We start from the raw sequence: 23,461 nt of genomic DNA, 5'->3' as shown, positions 1-23,461 counted from the left end.
TTTGGTGATATTGATCAGTATCAGTTCCTTTTTTTGGACTGATGGTGGGCATGTTACATAGTACTCTTTACTGGTGGGCACCGCCATCTTTCTCCTTGATCAGTTTTTTTGTTGTTGTGAAGATTATTATTATTTTGAGGACTTTTTGCTCTGTGATCGAACTATTGACATTTGACATAGATAGTCTGACAGCTGTCACAGTGACAGACAACAACAGAATTTTGGACTTGACAGTTGACTTTCGTTTCGTTTTCCGTCGAGTTGAGTTGGCTATTTTTTTAGTTTTTTGTGCCAATTTCTCTTCAGAGTGTATTAAAGTCATAAGAAAATAGTCTCACTAACATGTCCAAGAAACGAGGAAATAAGAAAAATCTTGATTTAGACGATGACTTTGACGATAAGAAAAAAAATAGTCTTGCTGATACCCATGAGGTAACCTCTAAAAGTAAGGGCAAAGCTAAGAAAAAGGGAAAAGGCAAGTCAGATGACTGGTCTGATAGTGAAGAACAATCGAAGAAGGAAGTAGGTAAGCAGATGCCAGTGTCTGATGATGACGACGTGCCTAAACCAGCTTCTAAGAAATCACAGAAGAAAGGTAAGTAAAATAATCAAGTACAATGTTGTATATAACTGAATTATACTAACCTTTCTAAAGGTTTGTTATTAATAATATTGTTTTCTATACATACCTATATTGTTTTTAAAGGTGCTAATTATTTCTTTCTTTCAGTTAAAAATAAAAAGAAGGGAAATGATTCATCTGATGATGAATTTGATGATACCAAGTCAGAGGTCAGCAATGCTACCAGCACAGCATCAAAGTCTGTTAAATCTAACAAGAAGAAAAAAGGTATGTTAGTAAATGCAATATGCAGTGACAATCTAAATGTTTTAAACAGATATACCCATACCTATATTCCATTTCACAGGGAAAGTCATCTGATACAAACAAAAACTACCCTTATTTGAATGTAATAAGTCAGATGTCTTTCCCCATGAAACAAGGTACAGTAAGAGGCAGATAAACCTGACCCCCCTCAGAAGCATTGTTACTATGAGAGGGGGGTCAGGTTTCTCTGCACTTGACAAGTGGAAGATTTTCGTCACATTATATCAGTCAGATATTGGAGTCATAGATAATACAGCAGGTATAATCCAGTAGACCTAATTGTAAGTTCGGAAATCATCAGTTAAAAACATGGCAACTTTACATACTTGCTATAATTACAATAAATTATATTCTATTAGGCTTCCATGCTTATGATGATGTTATTTACCTACTAGGGAGCAGCAAAACAGTTGAATAACAATTGAGAATAACAGACTTCCACATTTGTCTCTAGTAATGTAAAACAAGCTATACTATGGGTCTAAGTAACCTGGATTCTTTTAGAGTGAAGACTTATCTCAGAGTGATAATGCCAACAGTTGTTTCTAGCAGACTGTACCATGATATGTTGGTGCAGTAATAGTAGATATTATTATTTATTGATTTTTATGTTTTACATACTAACATGGTTTTCAAATGCTTTTAGGTAAAGGTAAAAAAGATGATGATTGGTCTGATGAAGGTAGCGATGTAGAACTTAAAGAAGTCTCAGAAGAGGAAATTGCCAAGCCAGTAACCAAAAAGAAAGGTAATTTTTATCCACAAATTTTCATTCTTTATTTTATAAATAACCTATTTTACACTGTCAAATAGCTCTATGAATTTGGGGGATAATATCAATTCCCATATACCCTAATGCATTGTTTCTTTTTTCCATTCTGATCTCAGAGCTTACTTAAGGAGCCCCTAGAGTGACATATCAACTGTATGCATCCAATGCATTTGGCAGTCAGCAAATTACACATTATCTTTCTGGCTAATCCTTTTACCATGTTGCCAATAAATGTTAGTGTAAAAAGGAAGAAGTTTCCTATATTTCATCACCAATCTACATCTTTAGTGAGAGTTGGCAGAAATGTGTCATCTTCACAATCAAATGAGATTATCCAACTTTTTATTATATAGACTTATCTTGTATTTTGTATATTTTCAGCAAAGAACAAAAAGAAGACAGTAGAGTTGTCTGACGATGAAGAGGATGACAAGGTTGTACTCAGTGATGCTTCAAGTGAACCTGCAAAGCCTGTAACTAAATCTAGTAAAAAAAATAAAGGTAAGAAAGGAAAAAATAGATTTGTGGTTGCAAAATTATATATTCTTATTGAAACTCAAATAAAGCACACATCATTCGGAAAGGACCCCTGTACTCTATGGTATAAGCAAACCCTAGGCACACATATTTATTGTATATAGCTGTTCCCGCGCGCTTCGCTTCGCCTTAAAAAGTTTTCCCGTGGGAATTCCGGGATAAAAAGTAGCCTATGTTCTTTCCCAGGGTCTAGACCGTATGTATACCAAATTTCATTCAAATCCGTTCAGTAGTTTTGGCGTGAAAGAGTAACAGACAGACAGACAGACAGACAGACACAGTTACTTTCGCATTTATAATATTATATAGTAAGGATTTGTAAAATAAGAAAATAAATATAATATATATAGAATAAGGAATAAACACAAAAAATATGTAGCAAGTTTAAATTAATTTAATTAACTCATTCTCTTAGGTAAAGGAAAAAAAGATGATCTGTCAGATGACCATAATAGTGATGAAGAATTAAATGTTGAGACTTCTGATCATGAAGAAGTCATACCAGAACCAGTTACTAAACATAAAGGTAAGTGGCAAAAACAATTGATTTCTAATACATGATCATAGTTCTTGGTCAACACAGTGTTAGTGTATGCATGCAACATTATAGTGCATGCAATGTAGAACACAAGTTTTGCATAAGCTGAATATGCCTATAATTGACATTATTCTGTCACATGACAGACCTAAGATCTGTTAATGTTATTCAACAGTTCTTCATAATCTTTCTTAGGAAAGAATCCAGAGACCTTATTTATTTATGCATGTGCATGTGCATAGAGAACCAACAGCATCTGCATATACATAAAAAATACTGTAATTCTCACCAGCTTAGGATATTTTTGGTGTGTGGTGCTGGACACTGAATAAATAATATTTTTTTACTTAATTTTTTATATTTTTGTTGTTGTTTAGAATTGACTAAATATTAATAGATTTTTTTACAGAGAAACACAAAAAAGGTAAAGCCGATGAGGTTGATGATGTCGAGGAAGAGATCAAGAGGTTGAACCTCAAGGAGACTCTGCCGGACATGACGCCCGTCATCAGCGAGGAAGCTGAAGATAAAGGCTCCAAAGATGCTAAGGTTGGTAGCCCTGACAAAATCATTTCTTTTAATTTAGTAAAATATAAGATTCCATAAATGTTCATATTATTTCTTCCCAAATAAATAACTAAGGATTTTAAGTATATAATTATCATGCACGGACGGAAAACATCGCCAGGAAACCTGCATATCTAGATTATAGGTGATATGGCCTACCTATGACTTGAGTACAAAATATGCACAGCGTAAATCGGGTATTCCACTCGCGAGTTACCTCTGACTACCCCCTCGGGTATCACAGTCGCAAGCATAATGCATGCATGATTCCATACAAAATATAATACGTGTTTATTAATCGTTTTTCCAGTCCGAAAAAGCGGAGTCAGGCGAAAAAAAGATGACACACAAAGAGAAGAAAAAGCTGAAGAAACAGCAAGAGTATGAGAAGCAGATGGAGCTGATGACCAAGAAGGGCGGGCAGGGGCACAGCGACCTGGACTCCAATTTCACCGTCAGCCAGGCGCAGAAGTCTGCTGGTGAGTTACCTTACTGCAGCGTCACTGTACTGTGTCGGTGACCGCTGCTCGACGATCGTGTCGCCGTATTTAACGTAAATCAAATAAATGCCGTGCGAGCTCTAATATTAAAAAAAACATAGCTTAAAATATCTTTAAAGTATTGTTGTACGGTCAGCCGCATAAGTAGCTATACATTTCTGTACCTTGTCAAACTGACAATCCGTCAATGTTTCAATGAATGGATAAGCGGTTTCAAATTGACAAGGTACAAAGGTGTATAGCTACTTTTGCAGCTGACTGTACATTTTCATTGCTGTTAAAGCAATATGTAACTTTATTCCTTACTGCTCGACAAATGTCTCCCCTTTTTTCCTCCACTCCCTTCAACAAGCCAATATGAAACCTTATTTCCAGGACAAATGGCGGCGCTAGAGAACGCGGTGGACATCAAGGTGGAGAACTTCACGATAAGCGCGAAGGGGCAGGACCTGTTCGTGAACGCCAACCTGCTGATCGCCAACGGCCGGCGCTACGGGCTCGTCGGGCCCAACGGGCACGGGAAGACCACGCTGCTCAGGCATCTGGGTAAGCGGGGAATTTGAATAAATAATTATTACTTAAGATGTTGTGAGATTGACAAAATTAAGTAATTATAAGTATTATTTCTGATACGATCCATCAGAGAAACCCCAAGCATAGCTCTCTCCATAGCACGCTGAGCGACTTTAAATCGGTGGACCAGTCCTACCATCAGTGTCCACGTCTCTGCACCATACGTCATCACTGGCAGGACGCACTGGTTGAAGACTTTTGTCTTCAGGCTCTGAGGAATGGCCGAGGAGAATATGTGACGAAGTTTCCCGAATGCAGCCCAACCCAGTTGGATGCGCCTTGCAGCCTCCTTGTCGAAGTTGCTTCTGCCTAGCCGAATAGTCTGCCCGAGGTAGACATATTCTTGCACAACTTCGATTGTTGCCTCACCAACGGCGACCGGCTCCGGTTTGATGTGTGCATTGTACATGACTTTCGTCTTGTCCAAGTTCATACCGAGGCCAACACGTCGGGAAGCAGCATTTAGGCCACTTAGCATCCAGCTGAGTTCCTGCAGAGATTCTGCCATAATAACGATGTCGTCCGCGAAGCGGAGGTTTGACATGTACTCGCCATTTATACATATGCCATATCCTTTCCAGTCCAACGTCTTAAAGACATCTTCCGATGCATTGGTGAACAGTTTCGGAGATATCACATCCCCCTGTCTCACTCCACGTTGCAGTTGGATAGGTCTTGTCTTGTGGTCCTGTACTTGGACAGTCGATGACGAAATACTATAATCAAAATACGTTTCAGTGCAACGTGCGTTCCCGCTGCCGCCGCACATCGACATCCTGCTGTGCGAGCAGGAGGTGACGGCCAGCGACCAGAGCGCCGTGCACACCATCCTCGAGGCCGACGTCAAGAGAACCGGTCAGTGTAGTTCTTAGAGATAGGGTGAATTTTGGCACTGTGTTGGCATCAGCTAGGATTAGTTAGTCAGATTGTAAGAGGGGATTCTGTAGGCTGGTGTCATCGATTTATAAATTAGGACTCAATATATTTCATATTAAAGTGTAATATATAACATTTACTCATCAGAAGTATATGGAAAAGCGTTTTATTTATACTCAACACTACTTACCACTGACTTTTTAGAATATGCCTAAGATATCTGTGATATTGGTCTTTTACTGTTACTCCTCTGTTTGTTTCTATGGTGTATAAATTGTAATCTTTTATTTTCCTTAGAACTAATGAAGGAGTGCAAAGAACTTGAGACTGAAGTAGAAAATGGAAACATGAAGGTGCAGGAGAGATTAAACGAGGTAATACATCGGTTATTATATAAATCATACTAACATAGAATAGAGTATAATGGAATAAGTACTTTTTTTAAAGAAGAAATAACTTGTATATTGTGAGCCTTGATTATAATTTATATTTTACGTGTTTCGTTTCAATGTAAATGTGACCAACCAGATACAGCGCAGTTCAAAGTACTTATTACATTTAAACAAATGTCTGCCCTTGCCGGAACCCGAACCCGGGCCCTTCGGTATAGCAGTCAGGGTCACTAACCACTACACCATTCACAAGTTTCCATCAAACTCCAGTAACCTTTCCCCCTCCCCAGGTATACTCGGAGCTGAAGGCGATCGGCGCGGACTCAGCCGAGCCGCGCGCGCGCCGCATCCTGGCGGGTCTGGGCTTCAGCAAGGAGATGCAGGACCGCGCCACCAAGAACTTCTCCGGGGGCTGGCGGATGAGGGTGTCTCTTGCCAGGTAACATAAAGGGCGTTTTGGCATTTTGCAATGGATACTATGTGAACACGCTACCTGTACGGATAGTTCGCGCGAGATAAGAGTGCACATCTGAAACTAGTTTCAAGACGCGCTAACGTGCCAATAAAGGTAACTCTATGCTACTGTAACAAGAATAAAATTGCTTGATTCTCGTATTGCAACTAACTTCAGACTTAACACGCTTATCTGGGACGCGTTCTAAGTACCACCTAGAGTGTGCCTGCCTAGTAGGTAACTAAGCAAGCTACTATTTCTGCGGAGGATAGTTCATGAGATGAGAATGTCCGTCGTGGATTGATAACACCGATGAGGTAATAAGCGCGCTGCATCCTGGCCGGGCTGGGCTTCAGCAAGGAGATGCAGGACCGCGCCACCAAGAACTTCTCCGTGGGCTGGCGGATGAGGGTGTCTCTTGCCAGGTAATTTATAGGGTGCATTTTGCAATGGCTACTACGTCTGCTTAATGCGCCAATAACGGTAATGCTAAGCTATTGTAACACGAATAAAATTACTCCATCCTCGTCTGGCATCCATCTTCAGACATTACACACTTATCTTGCACGAGCTTTAGATAGCTAAGCAAGACACTATTTCTGCCGAGGATAGTTCATAATGTGTGTCTTCGTGATGGATTGATAACACCGATGAAGCAGTAAGCGCGCCGCATCCTCCCGGTCTGGGGTTCAGCAAGGAGATTCAGGACCGCGCCACCAAGAACTTCTCCGGGAGCTGGCGGATGAGGGTGTCTCTTGCCAGGTAATAGGGCGCATTTTGCAATGGCTAGTATGGTTACTATGTCTACGCATAGTCCGCACCAAATAACTGTTTACATCTGAAACTAGCTCAAGACGCGCTAACGCGCCAATAATAATGCTACGCTACTGTAACATGAATGAAATAGCGCCATCCTCGTCTTGCAAGTCTTGCAACCGACTTCACATTACACACTTATCTGGCACGCACTCTATGTTACGTTAGCCTATCAACCTCCTTAGCCCACTCATCCATTTGCCCGTGGGGTAGTATTTTACCATGTTTCACTCAAACCTATTCTTCTGCACGCTACGCATGATACTATTGGATTTATTTTATATTATATTTCGTATTTATTTCCAGAGCGCTGTACATCGAGCCCACTCTGCTGCTGCTCGACGAACCTACCAACCATTTAGATTTGAACGCCGTCATTTGGTTAGATAAGTAAGTACATATTAGTATCCACAATAATACAATAGTTATTATCTCATTTTCATAGCCGTACTTTGCTTTGTCACATTCTTCTTCTTCTGGTGCCGTCTCCTATCGAAGGTTGGCAATCATCCTGCTGATTTCCGTCTTGGAGGCCGCCGCACGGAACAATTCTCCAGTGCTCAGCTGGAACCACTGGCGTAGATTTTGCAGCCATGATGTCATTGGCCGCCCAGGCCTCCTCCTGCCTTGTATTTTCCCCTGGGTTATTACTTGGAGGAGTTCGTACTTGGGGTTTCGCATTATGTGGCCGAAGTATTCCAGCTTGCGTCTTTTTATGGTATTCAGTACCTCTGTGCCTTTTTTATTTAATCTTTGAAGGACTGTTACATTCCGAACCTTCTGGACCCACGATATTTTGAGCATTCTCCGGTAAACCCACATCTCAAACGCTTCAAGGCGCTTGGCCATTCTCTCGGTGAGTGTCCAGGCTTCAGCTCCATATAGAAGGACGGAGAATACGTAGCATTTTGCTATACGCGTGCGTAGATTGAGGTTCAGGTTACGGTCACAGAGGACTTTTTCCATTTTTCGGAAGGCGCTACGAGCTTGTTCGATTCGGCATTTAATTTCTAGACTGTGATCTCCTTTGTCGTTGACTATAACACCCAGGTATTTGTATCGGCTCACTCTTTCAAGGTCTGTACCTTCAATGTTAATGGAGGAGTTTGGCTGTGGTCCTCGGCTTACTACCATGTATTTGGTCTTTTTGGCATTGATGTTGATGCCGTATGACACACTTGCTACGGTGACGATATCCACGAGTTTCTGCAAGCTTTGCCTGGTTTCAGCTATTAATATATGGTGTCATCGGCATATCTGATATTGTTGATGACATGGCCGTTAACTGAGACACCCTCTGTGACATCTGACAGAGCCGCTGAAAATATGGCTTCGGCGTATATATTGAAGAGCAACGGTGAGAGGATGCAGCCCTGTCGCACACCTCTGAGTATTTCAACGTCAGTCGAAACGCGGTCATCAACTCTCACGTTGGCCTTTTGTTGACAATATAAATTCTTGACTATTTGAAGGTCTTTACTATCAATTCCCACCGACTTTAGGGTTTCAAAAAGTTTCTCATGCCTGACTCGGTCAGAATGTAACTCGCGATTTACATCTAGGCACCGCTGTACAAGCATTTGATATCCAAAAAGAGCGTGACGTGTTCCTAGACCTGCTCGAAATCCGAATTGAGTCTTAGATAGTATAGCTTCGCATTTAGGATAAATCCTTTTATGTATTATCTTAAGGAATATTTTTAGCACGTGACTCATCAGGGATATAGTCCGGTAATCGCTGCATTTCTTCGGATGATTGATTTTTGGCAAGGTTACAAAAGTAGATTTCAGCCAATCTCTTGGTATGTAGCCAGTTGAGTAAATTTCGTTGAAGAAATTGGTAAGGAAATCTAGATTACAGTCATCGATTTCTTGAAGTATCTCTACTGGAATGTCGTCTGATCCAACAGCCTTCCTTCGTTTTGCTGACTTTATAGCATGTGCTATTTAAGATTTTATTAACTCAGGTCCAGATTCCGTTATAGAGATTTCATTGTTGTCTATTTTACTGTCATGGAATAGTGCCCGGATATACGACTCCCAAATCGCTAGTTTCTCTTCCACTGAAGAAGAAAAATTACCTTGTTCATCTAACAAAGCAAGATGTGTTTTAGTAGGATATCTTTTACTTAAACATCTCTTATGCTTTTGTGTAGATTAAAATGGTCGTGTTTGGCTTGGAAATCTATTTCTTGACATTTTTCTACTCTGCTAAGTCTCCTTTGCTACTCTTATTTTCCTCCTTATGGTGTTTTGTATACATTTGTATTTTTGATGGTCTTTTCCCTTGTATTCCCGTCGACTTGAGATTAACTGCAGTATTTCGGTAGTCATCCAATCCTTCTTCTGAATGATCGGGGTAGGTTTGTCACATTAGCAAATAATATGTAAAACTGACGATGATGTAGCTTAAATTTAAAAACAAGCTGAATAGATTATTAACCTTAAAACCACACTCCATAGCTACCTTCAAGGCTGGAAGAAAACTCTCCTAGTCGTGTCCCACGACCAGTCGTTCTTAGACAACGTGTGCAACGAGATCATCCACCTCGACCAGCAGAAGCTGTTCTACTACAAGGGCAACTACAGCATGTTCAAGAAGATGTTGGCGCAGAAGAGAAAGGAACAGCACAAGGAGTATGAGAAACAGGAGAAGAGATTGAAGGAGCTGAAGGCGCACGGGCAGTCGAAGAAGCAGGCTGTAAGTCATTTTTGAGGTCTTTTTACGCATTGATTTTGACTTTTAATGTTATAGGCCTCAAATACAATGTATGCTATCTAAAGTAAAATAAATTCAGTTTTTTTGACAGAGGAGCATATAACTCTTGCCTCAAAAGCATCAGAATTAACTCAAAATGAAAAGAAATTCAGATTTCTGATACCACTTGTCTGATACAATCCCCAAACCTACCTCTTTAGAATCCAAACAAATAGAATAGAATATAACTTTATTGGTCACCAGTAATCACAATTGAATATAAGATATAAAAAGTAAAGACATTAGAGACTAACCCATCTAAAAATCACCAACAGGAAAAGAAGCAAAAGGAAGCTTTAACCCGCAAGCAGGAGAAGAACCGCAGTAAATCTCAGAAGGAAGACTCTGAAGACGCGGCGCCGGCGAGCCTGCTGCAGCGGCCCAAGGAGTACGCCGTCAAGTTCTCCTTCCCCGACCCGCCGCCCCTGCAGCCGCCCATCCTCGGCCTGCACAGTGAGTATGCAGAATGTATAATAAAACAGTAATTCAACAAATGCGCAGGCCATTGGCCATTATCCAGCCACTACCGGGTAGCTGTCTAACGTCGACCCACAAAGCATGTCGACCACGGTGACCCGGTCAAGAAATATCAAACATTATGACGTCATATGAAAGTATTCACATGGAAACGCCCATGCTGCCTTGTTGACTGCCACTACTACCGCGCCCTTTATTCATGGTGAATAAGCACAAGGTTTCTCGGCGTGGAGGAAAGAAAGTGCTCCCCGCCACCATAAACTCCATATTATTCGATCCTAATTTCCTGTCTCCATTCCAGACGTATACTTCAACTTCCCGACCCAGAAGCCTCTATTCATCGGCGTGGACTTCGGTATCGACCTGAGCTCCCGTATCGCCATCGTGGGGCCCAACGGGGTCGGCAAGTCCACCTTCCTCAAGCTGCTTGTCGGAGATCTGAGCCCGGTGAAGGGAGAGCTCATCAGAAATCATAGGCTGGTGAGTGCGACTTAAAATTTAAAGTAGGGACTATTATTATAAGTTTAAAAGTTTTTAGATTTATTGGAGGGCATCTATGCTATGCTATCTGCCGAATCTGCCTATTTTTTTTAGATTGTACCTATATGAATTTGGTTTATGGTTCTTAGCAATGTAACACAAGGCTCACTCCATTCGTTAGATATCACATAATTAGTCAAATGTTAACTAAAACCCAAACTTCCCCACAAAATACGTTAAGGTTCTAACCCCAACCCCCACCCACAGAGGATAGGTCGCTTCGACCAGCACTCCGGTGAGCACCTGACAGCCGAGGAGTCTCCAGTGGAATACCTGCAGCGTCTCTTCGGGCTGCAGTATGAGAAGGCGCGTAAAGCTCTAGGCACGTTCGGGCTCGCCAGCCACGCGCACACCATCAAGATGAAGGATTTAAGCGGAGGACAGAAGGCTAGAGTTGCGCTGGCTGAGCTGACGCTTATGGCGCCTGATGTTGTCATTTTGGTGAGTTTTAATTTGTATCCTATTAGGTTAGTGAGATGTTGGTATTGTAAAGTTAGTGTTAGGTGGGTATACTGTGAGTTCTGTTAAGTTGAACTTGTATCGAGGAGTGATTACAATACAATACAATACACTTTATTTGCACCAAGAACAAAAAAATAAAACTTAAAAATAAAACAGTACAAAGAGGCGGCCTTATTGCTTATAGCAATCTCTACCAGACAACCTTTGGATGGAAGAGAGTGAGTCAGATTACCTATGGTAAGGTGATTTGATTAAGATGGACGCTATTTAATAAGTTGTATGCTTGCGCTGCGGTCCGGCACGCTGCGCTCCAACTTAATATGAGCAATTTATTATCATTGTATCATATCCTGTGAAGAATAGTCGTCCATTAGTGCAACCAGTGAGAGTATATGTCACCACAAAAGATTTTGTAAAATCCAGTCTGTACAGGCGTACAGAATATAAATGTATTGCTCAGCCATTTATCAATACATCCAAATCCCAGCCTAACCCCCCCTTCTTCACTAAAAGGACGAGCCGACCAACAACCTGGACATCGAGAGCATCGACGCGCTGGCGGAGGCCATCAACGAGTACAAGGGCGGCGTCATCATCGTGTCCCACGACGAGCGCCTCATCCGCGAGACCGACTGCACGCTCTACGTCATTGAAGACCAGACTATTAACGAGGTGAGTGAAGCACACAGCGAAAAACGGGCATTGACCTTTTGTATATTTGTCTTTGTCGCACGCGCACAGTAATAGTGCCATCACGCTCGCACAGTAACCTTGATGAGTACAAGCATCCGAGAGACCGACTGCACGCTGTATGTCATCGAGGACCAGACTATTAACGAGGTCAGTATTACACAGTCACATCTGTCAACGTCGACCGTAGGCGGGTAGCCGGTAGTTGTTAGATGAGGAAGGCCGAGGACCGAGTGTTGTGGCGCTCCTTGGGAGTGGCCTATGTCCAGCAGTGGATGATTATTGGCTGATGATGATGATGATGATGATCTGACAACGAGTACAAGGGCGGCGTCATCATCGTGTCCCACGACGAGCGCCTCATCCGCGAGACCGACTGCACGCTGTACGTCATCGAGGACCAGACTATTAATGAGGTGAGTGAAGCACACAGCGAAAAACGGGCATTGCCCTTTATATATTTGTCTCTGTCGCACGCACACAGTAATAGTGCCCTCACGCTCGCACCTTGATGAGTACAAGCATCCGCAAAACCGACTGCACGCTGTATGTCACTGAAGACCAGACTATTAATGAGGTCAGTATTACGCAGTCACATATGTCAACGACGACCGTAGGCGACTAGGCGGTAGTGGTTGGATGAGGAAGGACCGAGTGTTGTGGCGCTCCTTGGGAGAGGCCTATGACCAGCAGTGGATGATTGTTGGCTGATGATGATGATCTGACAACGAGTACAAGGGCGGCGTCATCATCGTGTCCCACGACGAGCGCCTCATCCGCGAGACCGACTGCACGCTGTATGTCATCGAGGACCAGACCTATTAATGAGGTGAGTAAAGGACACAGCGAAAAACGGGCATTGACCTTTTTATTTTTGTCTCTGTCGCACGCGCGCAGTAATAGTGCCCTCACGCTCGCACAGTAACCTTGATGAGTACAAGCATGCGCGAGACCGACTGCACGCTGTATGTCATCGAGGACCAGACTATTAATGAGGTCAGTATTACACAGTCACATCTGTCAACGACGACCGTAGGCGACTAGGCGGTAGTGGTTGGATGAGGAAGGACCGAGTGTTGTGGCGCTCCTTGGGAGAGGCCTATGACCAGCAGTGGATGATTATTGGCTGATGATGATGATCATGATCTGTCAACGACGTGTCCCACGACGAGCGGCTCATCCGCGAGACCGACTACACGCTGTATGTCATCGAGGACCAGATTATTAATGAGGTGAGTGAAGCACAATCAACTTGCTGGCCACCGACAGAGACGGATGGAGATGCCAGCCCCAGATTCCTCGGAGGAGTAGCGGGAATGAGGAAGAAGAAAGCACGGTTGCTAAGTACAGAGAAAAACGGTCATTGCCCTTTTTATGTTTGTTTCTGTCGCACGCTCACAGTAATAATGCTCGCACCAATAATCTTGATGGCCGGCGGACAGATTCTAAGGCCTGGGTCTCCTATTTACGCCGAGGGGCGCGTCCAGCGTCACGCCGTAGGCCGCGTCACAATGCTCACTATAGAAATGTACTGATGCGGTCTCCCTCACACGCCGACGTTGGCGCGTAGATGTAGTGAGTATCGTGACGCGGCCTACGGCGGTGACACTTGACGCGACCTACGGAGTAAATAGGAGACCAGGGCCTAAATGGTTGTAGATGCAAACGCCAACGTTCGATTTTCTCTCTGCTTACCGGCCGGTCCTTTAGTTACGGCACGGGTTCGTTATTGACGTGGATAAACGTTACTATAGCGATAAATACGGCTCTGACATGCAACGCGCGTCGATAACGGACTTCGTTCGGCGAATACAGGATCTACTGGAATCGTCTGCTGCTGGAGATAGGCCTCTAAGCAGCCCTATAAAACTCACTACACACACTAGTCATTTACATAAAGCGCCAAGGAGGCTCACAAGAGTTTCTCGGCCTTACATCATCAATACCTCGTTTAAATATCCATAATAAACGTGGTATTTCCTTCAGGTGGACGGAGACTTCGACGACTACCGCAAGGAGCTGCTGGAGAGCCTCGGCGAGACCATCAACTCGCCCTCCATCATCGCCAACGCCGCCATCATGCAGTAAACACACAACTACCCCCCACACGGTCAGTCAATAAGGAACGTAACTGTCTGAGACGACTTTGTTTATTTGCCATCTCACTTGCACTTTTGCACGATAAGCTTCATAAGTAGCTATACACTTCTGTACCTTGTCAAGCTGACGAATCGTCAAAGTTTCAATGAATGAATCGGCAGTTTGTGAATTTGACAAGGTACAAAAGTGTATAGCTACATATGCAGCTGACTGTACGTGTGAATGAGTGCGGATGAGAGGTGGATTAGAAGTCGCTGTGGACAGTTATTTTGTTTAATGATTCTGGTAGTGTAGTTGGGAACACTAAAGAGCAATAAAGTATTTAATCTGATTATTATGTATTAATATAGATAAAATGTCGTTGAATAACAACTTTATGGTAAAAGAGTTAACGTCTAGCTATATCATCGAATCTATAAATATTATGTTACTTGATTTACATAACTAAAAAGCAAATGAAACTAAAATGGAAAATAATCGCAATGCTCTAGCATCGTGGTGGCTAATAACACCCTTACTTGTGGAAACATTCCCCTGGTGGCCGCGGTAAGAACTAAAATCGTACGTAATGTTGTCTATGAACCAACAAAGATGGCGTCAGTTGTTCCAGCAAGTAATTTCTAAAACATCGTACTGAAGCGAAAATTTAATGAAAAAGTTACTCATTTGGCAATTTACAAAACATAACCAAAAAATATGATTCCATACTTAGAAAATTCATGTTTTCTTTTTTAATACGAATCCTTTACTACATTTTGTGTGATCTGATCACCAAGTGCCTGTAAAAATGAGTAATAAAATGTGAATAAATTATTTATTTTATTTTAAAAGTGTTTCCAATGTAATATTGTGTTGTCCTCTTAGTCTCTGAAAATTTGTAAATACAAAAAAAACACTATTTGCTTCGTCCGAACCTTTTCTCCCGTGTGTCGTAGAAATATTGAAAATAAAAACAAATAAAAATGATTCCATTACGCTTGGTGCTTAAGTTAATCGAAAGGTCCCAAGATCGATAAATTAATATTTTGTATTATAATACTGTTAGCGTTAACTTGTATTTTAATAAATGCATTTTGTTATATAACAGATTAATTTATTTTATTTATTAAAACCGCCATTATTCTGTTGATTATAGGACCCATAGATCTATGGTTTATTGCCAGTTAGCAGACGTTAGATGTAAGTAAGTATAGCTGATTCAATACGATACCCCACACGATGGGGTAAATCGAATATTTATATTTTGAATTTGAATTTTCGATTATTTTAAAAACCAATTTTTGAATTATTAGTATACACCATTCCACAAATTTTCGTTGCAATCGGTGCGGAAACGGCGGAGAACCGGACAGACATGACAAAACTATAAGGGGTCCTAGTAGACTTACGGAACCCAAAAAAAAAACTTTAGATATCACCAAGACCCCAACCACGCTATCTATTAGTGGCGAAGAGTTTAAGGTACTTATCGCACCAAACTGATTGTCATAAATATATGGGGAAACTGCGTCCCGTACGATGCCAATAGGTGGACGCTTACCTTAATTTTTTTTGTAGGGGAAGCCATAGTAAAAAAATATGCCTATCATTTTCAAATACCGCTAGATGCATATTATGAAATTAGTTAATACAAGAAGAGGGAAACCGATGGGAATCTTGTTTTATAGACTCTATGGATCCTTCAGCACTGACTATTTAGGTACAGTATTTACCTTCCATCCTGCACCTGTCCGCGCCAGTACCGCAGTCGGCATCACCTAACGAGTTTTTCTCCTTCGCGATTACTCCGAGTTTTTCCCGGTTCCCCGCAGCCTTCACCCCTCCATTAGAAACTTCTCGGCTTCATTAGAGGATTTAAAACGCAAATTTCCTTTCCGATTGTAACTTTTTTCCACTTCTTGAAAGGAACCTTCTTTTAAACTCGAAAGAAAATTAGTATCCTTCCCTTTGAGGGGCGGCGGCGGCTGGTGGAAACGTGTTTTAACAGAGATTCATTTGGATACTCGACGCAATCTGTTAGAATAATAATGTTTCTTTCAGTACCTATTCGAATTGGAATGGCTCAATAAAAGTCTTCGGGTAAAAACCTACGTAGCTACTGTGCATTATCGGTCGATGCCGTGAGCAATTTGTTATAACACCTTATTATTATTATAATTTTGAACTTGTAAGTTTATAATTTGCAATTTAACACTCCATTTTTCTATCTCAGTTTAACATAGCTATATTCTACAAAACTCAAAGAGGGTTGTTTAATTATTTTCATGCCTAGCATATCAGCGTTATTAACGAATTCATTCTTTAAATTCAAAGCATAGGTATAAAATCATAATAACTAATATGTTACAACAAACGTCTTAGATCCATGCAGAGATATATAAAAAATCACGTAGGATTTAATGCAGGCAAATAACACATAATGGCACAAGGAGATTTCCATCCACATTCGTTAACCGCGTTACAGCGAATTATGCGCTAACAAGCCAACAATGAGAGGTTTGGATATCGCCAAGAGCCTGTTACTGCCAGCCCCTTCGCCAAATCACTCAGCACTCCTGCAACCTTGTCGCACTCACTAACACACCAGCCTGCATACAACATTGTGGGGAGAGAGCGCTCGCTTAACGCGCCAAAGTTCCATCTTTCATGAGCACAATAATTTCGTACAATGTATACACAATAGAAGCGATTACTCTCCCCCGCGGCAGCATGATTTTATTTGTTCAGTTATTGCGTCGGAGGAGATATTTAAATTTCATTAGGTTTGTTTTACACTTAATTTGTGAGGGGAGCGACGGCATCGGAGGGGAGGAGTCGGCGCGAGCTTTTCAACTTGATTCAAATGACGCTGTGAATGTGACGCCCCGCCGGTAATAATACCCAACGGATTTAAGTCGATTTATACATCAGATAGCCACCCTTGTCTACTTATTTGTTACTAGTGTTACTTAGTTTGTGTTATCATTTGATATCTATTAATATCCTATTCATATTAAAAACTTCTAAACCATTAATGTTCTCAGATTACATACTATCTACGATCTCGTGAAAAAATAAGTCGTTAGGATTAATGCTACGACAATTAAATGCTACGAAAGTCGTAGCGCGTAGCCCGTAGCGCGTAGCACTGGCTTCAGGGGGATGATGATGCTCGCAGTAGTTGGGCGGCCGCTTCCGACGTCTAAGTGGGTACATTTTCACTCCGGCGGAGTCCATTAGCGGCCGCAGCGGTCTGTCACAATCATTTTTCTTTTCCGCCTCCTCCGCGCCGCTAATTCGTAGACACGCTTCGCTGAACCCCGCTCCATTCGAATTGGTACATTTATTAGCCACCCGCCCAATTTAATACGAACATACGATGTCTCTACACGAAATAGAAATTGGTATGAAGTAACGAGGCTAACTGTAAAGCATATTGAAACGCTGAACACAAATTAATTAACCGTTTCAGGTGCGAATTCACACAATAAATGAAAGGGGATGGCAGCAATTATTAACACTTTACCTAGTTGTGCCGCGCGCCGCCCTCCGCGCGCACTAATATGATTGATGAGTGTGTTGTTCGTCGGAATGAATAATAGAGTGCCACTCGACATACGATACATTTTATTACTACTTACTAACAATTTGATAATGTTAATACATTACGTTAATACGATGATTTTCGTGTTAATGTAGGGTTTTTCGAATATTGGTAACCTTTTAATGGAGTTTCTACTGAAATAAGTGCGCCTGTATTATTTGTTGGTGTCTTTTATGTATAGTGGTAGAAGATTTACCCAATTAATGTTTTTAAATTATGGATTCTTCTGCTTCCAAAGCTTAGTTAGAACAGAGTAATATAAGTAAAGCTGTTTATTTAACTTTTAAATAACTCTAAACGGTCTGTATAAATATTATTTGACTAACTGAATATAATGGGGTCAAATCTTTTGCAATAAAAAACCAGTAGGTTTGGGTGCTACGTGTGCCCGGGCGCGGGGGCGCGGGGACCGGGGGCCGGGCGCGGGGCCGCCAGGGGTCGCTATAAACACTATTACACAAACACTTCCTGACGCGCGCGACTTTTCCCGAAACTCGAATAAATCAGATCTTCGCTGCGGCAGTTTTCACGTCGTCTTGCCAAATTTATGTACCGATTGGCCCTTTCGTATGGAGATGTTGGCCGACATTTACATATAAATACCTCGATTATTTGAATTATTCAATCGAGAGGGGGCGGCACTGACAAATCACTTCCTTGGAGATGGCGGCGAGTGGACTGGACGCGTGTGAGACGCACGACGACGTTTTATCCTTTAATCATGAATACATTTACTTTTTGATATGCCCGCGTAAATAGGAAAATTTCGTACTGTATCTTGAAATATTTTTTTCTAGTTTACAATAGATGGACCGGGTGATGATGAAGATTATAAAGTACAAACCTTGTCGTAACCGTAACCAAGTTATAATTCTACGACTAAGGTCGTAACGTAGTACAGTGCTCCAAAATTGATAATGCGCATAGAAATCTTTGACAGATCGGTTGTTTTCGATCATGTGACACATGATACTGACTCCTATTTCTTTCGAACAAGGTGCAAAATGCAAGTGTTTTTTTAAGGCTCTTACGATTTAATGATTCGGGTGTGAAGATCTGCATGTGCATTATTAATTTTGGACAAGTGTACCTAGTGTACCTACACCTACCGCTACCTTATAAACCTGTAAAATCGCAGAAGATTTTTCTGCAAAAACAAAAGAAGATCTTTATGTTTTCAGCATCAACCAAATAGGTGCAATATCTGAACAAACCTCGTTCGGCCGAGCCTAAAGGTTGAAATAAAAACCAATGAGTGCGGCGCGGCGGCGGAGTTTTCCCGCTTTTATGTGCTGTCACGTGTCATTTGTCCCGGGAAATAGGTGTTTTTATATGCAAATCTAACGCAGTGCCGGGCCCAGCCAGCCAGTGTTTACCTACGCCTATTGTTGTTATGTATCCGGCGAACACATAAAACTTTATCTTCCGTTATAGCTAAACTTAGAAAATGACTCGTCAAATACATTGGAAGGGTAGATTTTTGAAAATTGTTACTTTCTATTTTTATGAAAAAAAAAAAATTGACGAAAACAAATCTATGTATTCAATACCTGAAACATGGACTTAAATGGTACATGCTACATGGCACTCTAAAGTATTTGTAAGTGTATGCCTGTTAGCTACCTAGGTGCCTTGCCTAGCTCTACAAGAAGCAGCAACTTTGCTCAGTTTAAAGTTTCATCTCCAAGAGTTGCCGTCGTCGCTCCACCTCCATCTTGAAGTTACTCGGCGGATCTCAGTTAACGAGCTGCAGCCAACTGCGCCCTGCATTTAGATACTTGTGTGCTGCTTTACCTTACTTAACTTACCTATACGGAAATGGTAAAGTGGAATTTCCATACAACAATATTAACTTGCCATTTTTAATACGTATAGGATAAATTCTCCGTTCTGGGAAGGCAGTGCGTTTATACGGTATTAATCGTTGGTTTAACGATAATATACCTACTTATATACCAAGCTAAAATATGTATTTATATAGCATTTTTTCTATAAAATCCAACGCTTAAATGTAAGGTAAAATGAACATACGAAACAGCTGCAAAGTAGGTAATCGTATTAGTGTGCCGCTAAAAAAATTGTCGAGTAAAATGTAAAATAAGTATTTATCACCTCACATTGTTTACGTTGTAATGTCTCATAGCGTTTTGTCTATAAGCAGCTGCTACAAGTAGCTAATTATCTGCACAAAGCGGCGTGGGGTGAGTGCATCAGATAGCGGCCGTTTGATATGCTAATAGCGGTGGCAAATGCTCGCGTAATGACCGAGAGACGGGTTCACACTCTTCACACTAGCCGATCAGATGATAAATTTACTTTCTATTTTTATTTTGTGAATGGTATGAAGTTAAATACTATTTCGTAATTATTGCTTATTGTTTAATTATGTTGTCATGTCATTTGCGGTGATTTCAGTAACTTCTTATCTCCATTAGTAATAGGGTGTCCGTGGACTTGCTAGGAGGATGAAGGGAAGTAGATAGGATTTGTATTGGCTTCAAAAACTCCGGCTCATGAATTTACGGTCCTACTATAATGTGGCAAGTTACTTGGCGACCCTCCTTGCGGGGTGAAAGAAGTGGCGGGGGCGAGGTAGCACGACATGCTACACACGTAGAAAAGTGTGCCCGGATTAATCTCGCGATAGCTTGTAACTATTTCTGACGTAAGTAAAATTTTATTCTATGAGTGTTCCCGTAAATGTCATATTTAGCTTAAAATTTATAGTTTGACAGCATTAAAATTTGGATGTTTACCTTCAGAATATCTACCAATTTGAATTTATTTATTTTATAAATCAATTTCCATGTCACTTTCATGTTCACTCTCTGTTTTAACTTGTTCATCGTCGTCGTCATCCTCATCTTCATCATCGTTTTCATTAAATTCAATTATAAATCTAAGACAAAAACCAAAAAACATTATACCTACTTTGAAGTATAATGTACTAGAGTACGCCAGTCATATTAGTTCAGTGTACACATATAATATTTTATGTTTAATTTACATTAAATCCTTACTAATATTATAAATGCGAAAGTAACTGTGTCTGTCTGTCTGTCTGTCTGTCTGTTACTCTTTCACGCCAAAACTACTGAACGGATTTGAATGAAATTTGGTAAACATACGGTCTAGACCCTGGGAAAGAACATAGGCTACTTTTTATCCCGGAATTCCCACGGGAAAACTTTTTATGGCGAAGCGAAGCGCGCGGGAACAGCTAGTTATAAATAAACAATAACATACCTGTCCAATACATTGTCAAATACTCTATCAGATTTATAATATTCGTCTTAATTTTTTATGACATGGTCGTCACAATTTCTCCACTTTTCAGGCGAATAATTAGAGAAAAGCAACTCTAAGTCTTTTATCTCTTTATCTAAGTTAGAGTCAATCGACGTTCTTGCGGGCCACACAAGTTCAATAGGATTTAATTCCGGGTGGTATGGGGGTAGGCGAAGCACGATATGACCATTTTCTTTCAAAATTTCATCAATTTTGTAATTTTTCTCTGTGTTTTGCTCATTAATTACTTTCATTAAATCACATAAATTTTGGTTGCTTTCCTAGTTACAAGAACTGACAACTGACGCACTGTCATATGGACTCTTCGTCTTTGTTGTTTACTTTTTCGTATCTGACTGCGCAGTACCAACCTTTAGCCGCGTAGCATGACTGATCCGGTACGCTGTTCTACAAGAAGCCCCTATATTGAGACATTATACGATTTGTTGTTTTTAACGTTATTTTGTTGACGAATTATAGATACCTAACAATAATATAATGATAATATTAAAAAGGCCTCAACACTCATCCTAAGACTAATGGTCTCAGGATCAATGATCTCATGTGGGTCGCACTCAAATTATGACAGACTAAATAAGACATGTGGCCGCCTCGGCTGCGCGGCCGAGACTGCCGTAACAATGACATGCAGTGCACGCGTTCCCCTCCACCGCTACCCTCCCGCTACCCGCTGTCGTCTTGGGTACCTCGTCCCCTCCGCGTCTTTCACCCCGCAAGGAGGGTCGCCAAGCAACTTGCCAATCTATAATTCTATTGAACAATGCACAAAAACTTACATTCCCCGATCCTATCAGCTAATGGTTGTTTCCATCTAGAATAAACAAACCAAGCTGAAAATTAAGCTTTAAAAAACTAAAAGCGTTCTGTTTGGTAGCACATGGCGTCATAGATCGATGGGTTCGATGCGAGTAATATTCGCGGATTAAGATGTTATCAGTGAGCCCGACGCCCCTGGCCGCTGCCCGCGCGCCGCCGAGCCCTGCGCTGATCCACATCGCGCGCTAATGCGCCTGCGCCCATTGTTCGACACCACCACCTCAAATTTAGTGATCATGATAACTAACTTCCACCTAAAAACAGTGCTCAGCTCTAGATAAGTTGTTCACTACAAAAATCAACTCAATAACCATCTACGAACAAATTGAAAATCAAAATGACCCAATCGTCAAACCACTTTGTCCATCAATAGCCGAGGGGGATAAAGGTCAAGATAAATATTTAAAACCGCTTCCAATCGCACATCAAGTATCGATCAGGGCGAATCTCTCGGGCCACTTCCACCCCCTCCGTACGTAAATCGCATTTACATCGTTTCAACCTCGCTAACATGTTAAAACAGAACTAATGGACATTCGCTTCAGTCGGAGCCCGCAGGAGACGAATAATACAAGAGTAAAATGGTCCCATCTCCACGCTTCATTAATTTTATTGCCCCGAGGCGCTCCGGCTCCGACTTGGAACGCCGCTGGCGAAAATACGCCATTATTCTATGTTGCCAGCGACTTAAATTAAATAAACACAACCCATTATGCCTATTTCGAAACGCACTCGCGTTTCTTTGTCTCTGTTTCGACAACTGTAAAAATTTAGGCGCGGCGTAATCTCGTACTACGAACATGGCTGCGACACAATGACTGCCGCTAATGTAATGGAGATATTAGAGCCGCGAGAGCGTGGCGGAATAATTCAGACATGGGTTTTTTGTCTGCGCGCACCACAATGGGATTACTCTTCATTGATCATTGTTGCTTATTATAAGTAGCTTCGCGAGGGTGCGTAACATGAAAACTAAATTTGGTTTATCGGCTATTATGGAGAGTAGGTGTTAATGTGGAAGCAGTGATCTATAGTGCGTTCGTGACTTCCGCATTTTGAATTAGTTTCACGCTTTCAGTCTGTGGGGTTGTGTTTGTTTTGCAAGGTTTATGTACTAAACCATTTTTTAGGGTTCCGTAGCCAAAATGGCAAAAACGGAACCCTTATAGTTTCGTCATGTCCGTCTGTCCGTCTGTCCGTCTGTCCGTCTGTCCGTCTGTCCGTCTGTCACAGCCGATTTACTCGGAAACTATAAGTACTACAGTGATGAAATTTGATGGGAATATGTGTTGTATGAACCGCTACAAAAATATGACACTAAATAGTAAAAAAAAGAATTGGGGGTGGGGCCCCCCATACATGTAACTGAGGGATGAAATTTTTTTTTTCGATGTACATACCCGTGTGGGGTATCAATGGAAAGGTCTTTTAAAATGATATAAAGTTTTCTAAAAAACATTTTTCTTAAAGTGAACGGTTTTTGAGATATCAGCTCTCAAAGTCGTAAAAAGTATGTCCCCCCCCCCTCTATTTTTATAACTACGGGGTATAAAATTCTAAAAAAAATAGAGGTGATGCATGCTAATTAACTCTTTCAACGATTTTTGGTTTGATCAAAGTATCTCTTATAGTTTTTGAGATAGGTTGATTTAACTGTAATTTTGCTGCTACGGAACCCTTTGTGCGCGAGCCCGACTCGCACTTGGCCGGTTTTTATGCCTTGGCTTAGAAGTATTAATCTAGTTTTCAGGAGTTAACTCTATCCTTGTTAGTTTTATCTCTTTTTTCTGAAGTCTACTTGTGATACCACTTT

The 23,461-nt window shown here is 41.3% G+C and overlaps 1 protein-coding gene across 4 annotated transcripts; it reads left to right on the top strand.

Moving 5' to 3' along the window:
* The first annotated feature begins 217 nt into the window (after window positions 1-217).
* LOC105386141 (ATP-binding cassette sub-family F member 1) lies at window positions 218-15,028 on the top strand. Of its 4 annotated transcripts, none has more exons than XR_007267093.1 (19): window positions 218-595; window positions 731-850; window positions 1,536-1,637; window positions 2,043-2,162; window positions 2,614-2,724; window positions 3,134-3,285; window positions 3,614-3,782; window positions 4,179-4,349; window positions 5,115-5,231; window positions 5,550-5,626; window positions 5,935-6,083; window positions 7,221-7,304; window positions 9,377-9,614; window positions 9,947-10,124; window positions 10,450-10,628; window positions 10,896-11,129; window positions 11,664-11,822; window positions 13,827-14,021; window positions 14,165-15,028. XR_007267093.1 is itself a non-coding variant. In XM_048625929.1 (19 exons), the coding sequence occupies exons 1-19, from the start codon at window positions 343-345 to the stop codon at window positions 13,926-13,928; spliced, it is 2,715 nt and encodes a 904-aa protein (XP_048481886.1). In that variant the 5' UTR covers window positions 218-342; the 3' UTR covers window positions 13,929-15,028. The 4 variants fall into 4 exon arrangements, 3 of the variants coding, with proteins under 3 accessions (XP_048481886.1, XP_048481885.1, XP_048481887.1); XM_048625929.1 differs by adding an exon at window positions 12,167-12,256 and having other exon boundaries at window positions 11,664-11,732; window positions 13,827-15,028; XM_048625928.1 differs by having other exon boundaries at window positions 13,827-15,028.
* Window positions 15,029-23,461: the final 8,433 nt, after the last annotated feature.

Source organism: Plutella xylostella, chromosome 15 (genome assembly GCF_932276165.1).
Source record: "Plutella xylostella chromosome 15, ilPluXylo3.1, whole genome shotgun sequence".
NCBI lineage: Eukaryota > Metazoa > Arthropoda > Insecta > Lepidoptera > Plutellidae > Plutella > Plutella xylostella.
This window is presented reverse-complemented; position numbering and strand designations above follow the sequence as displayed.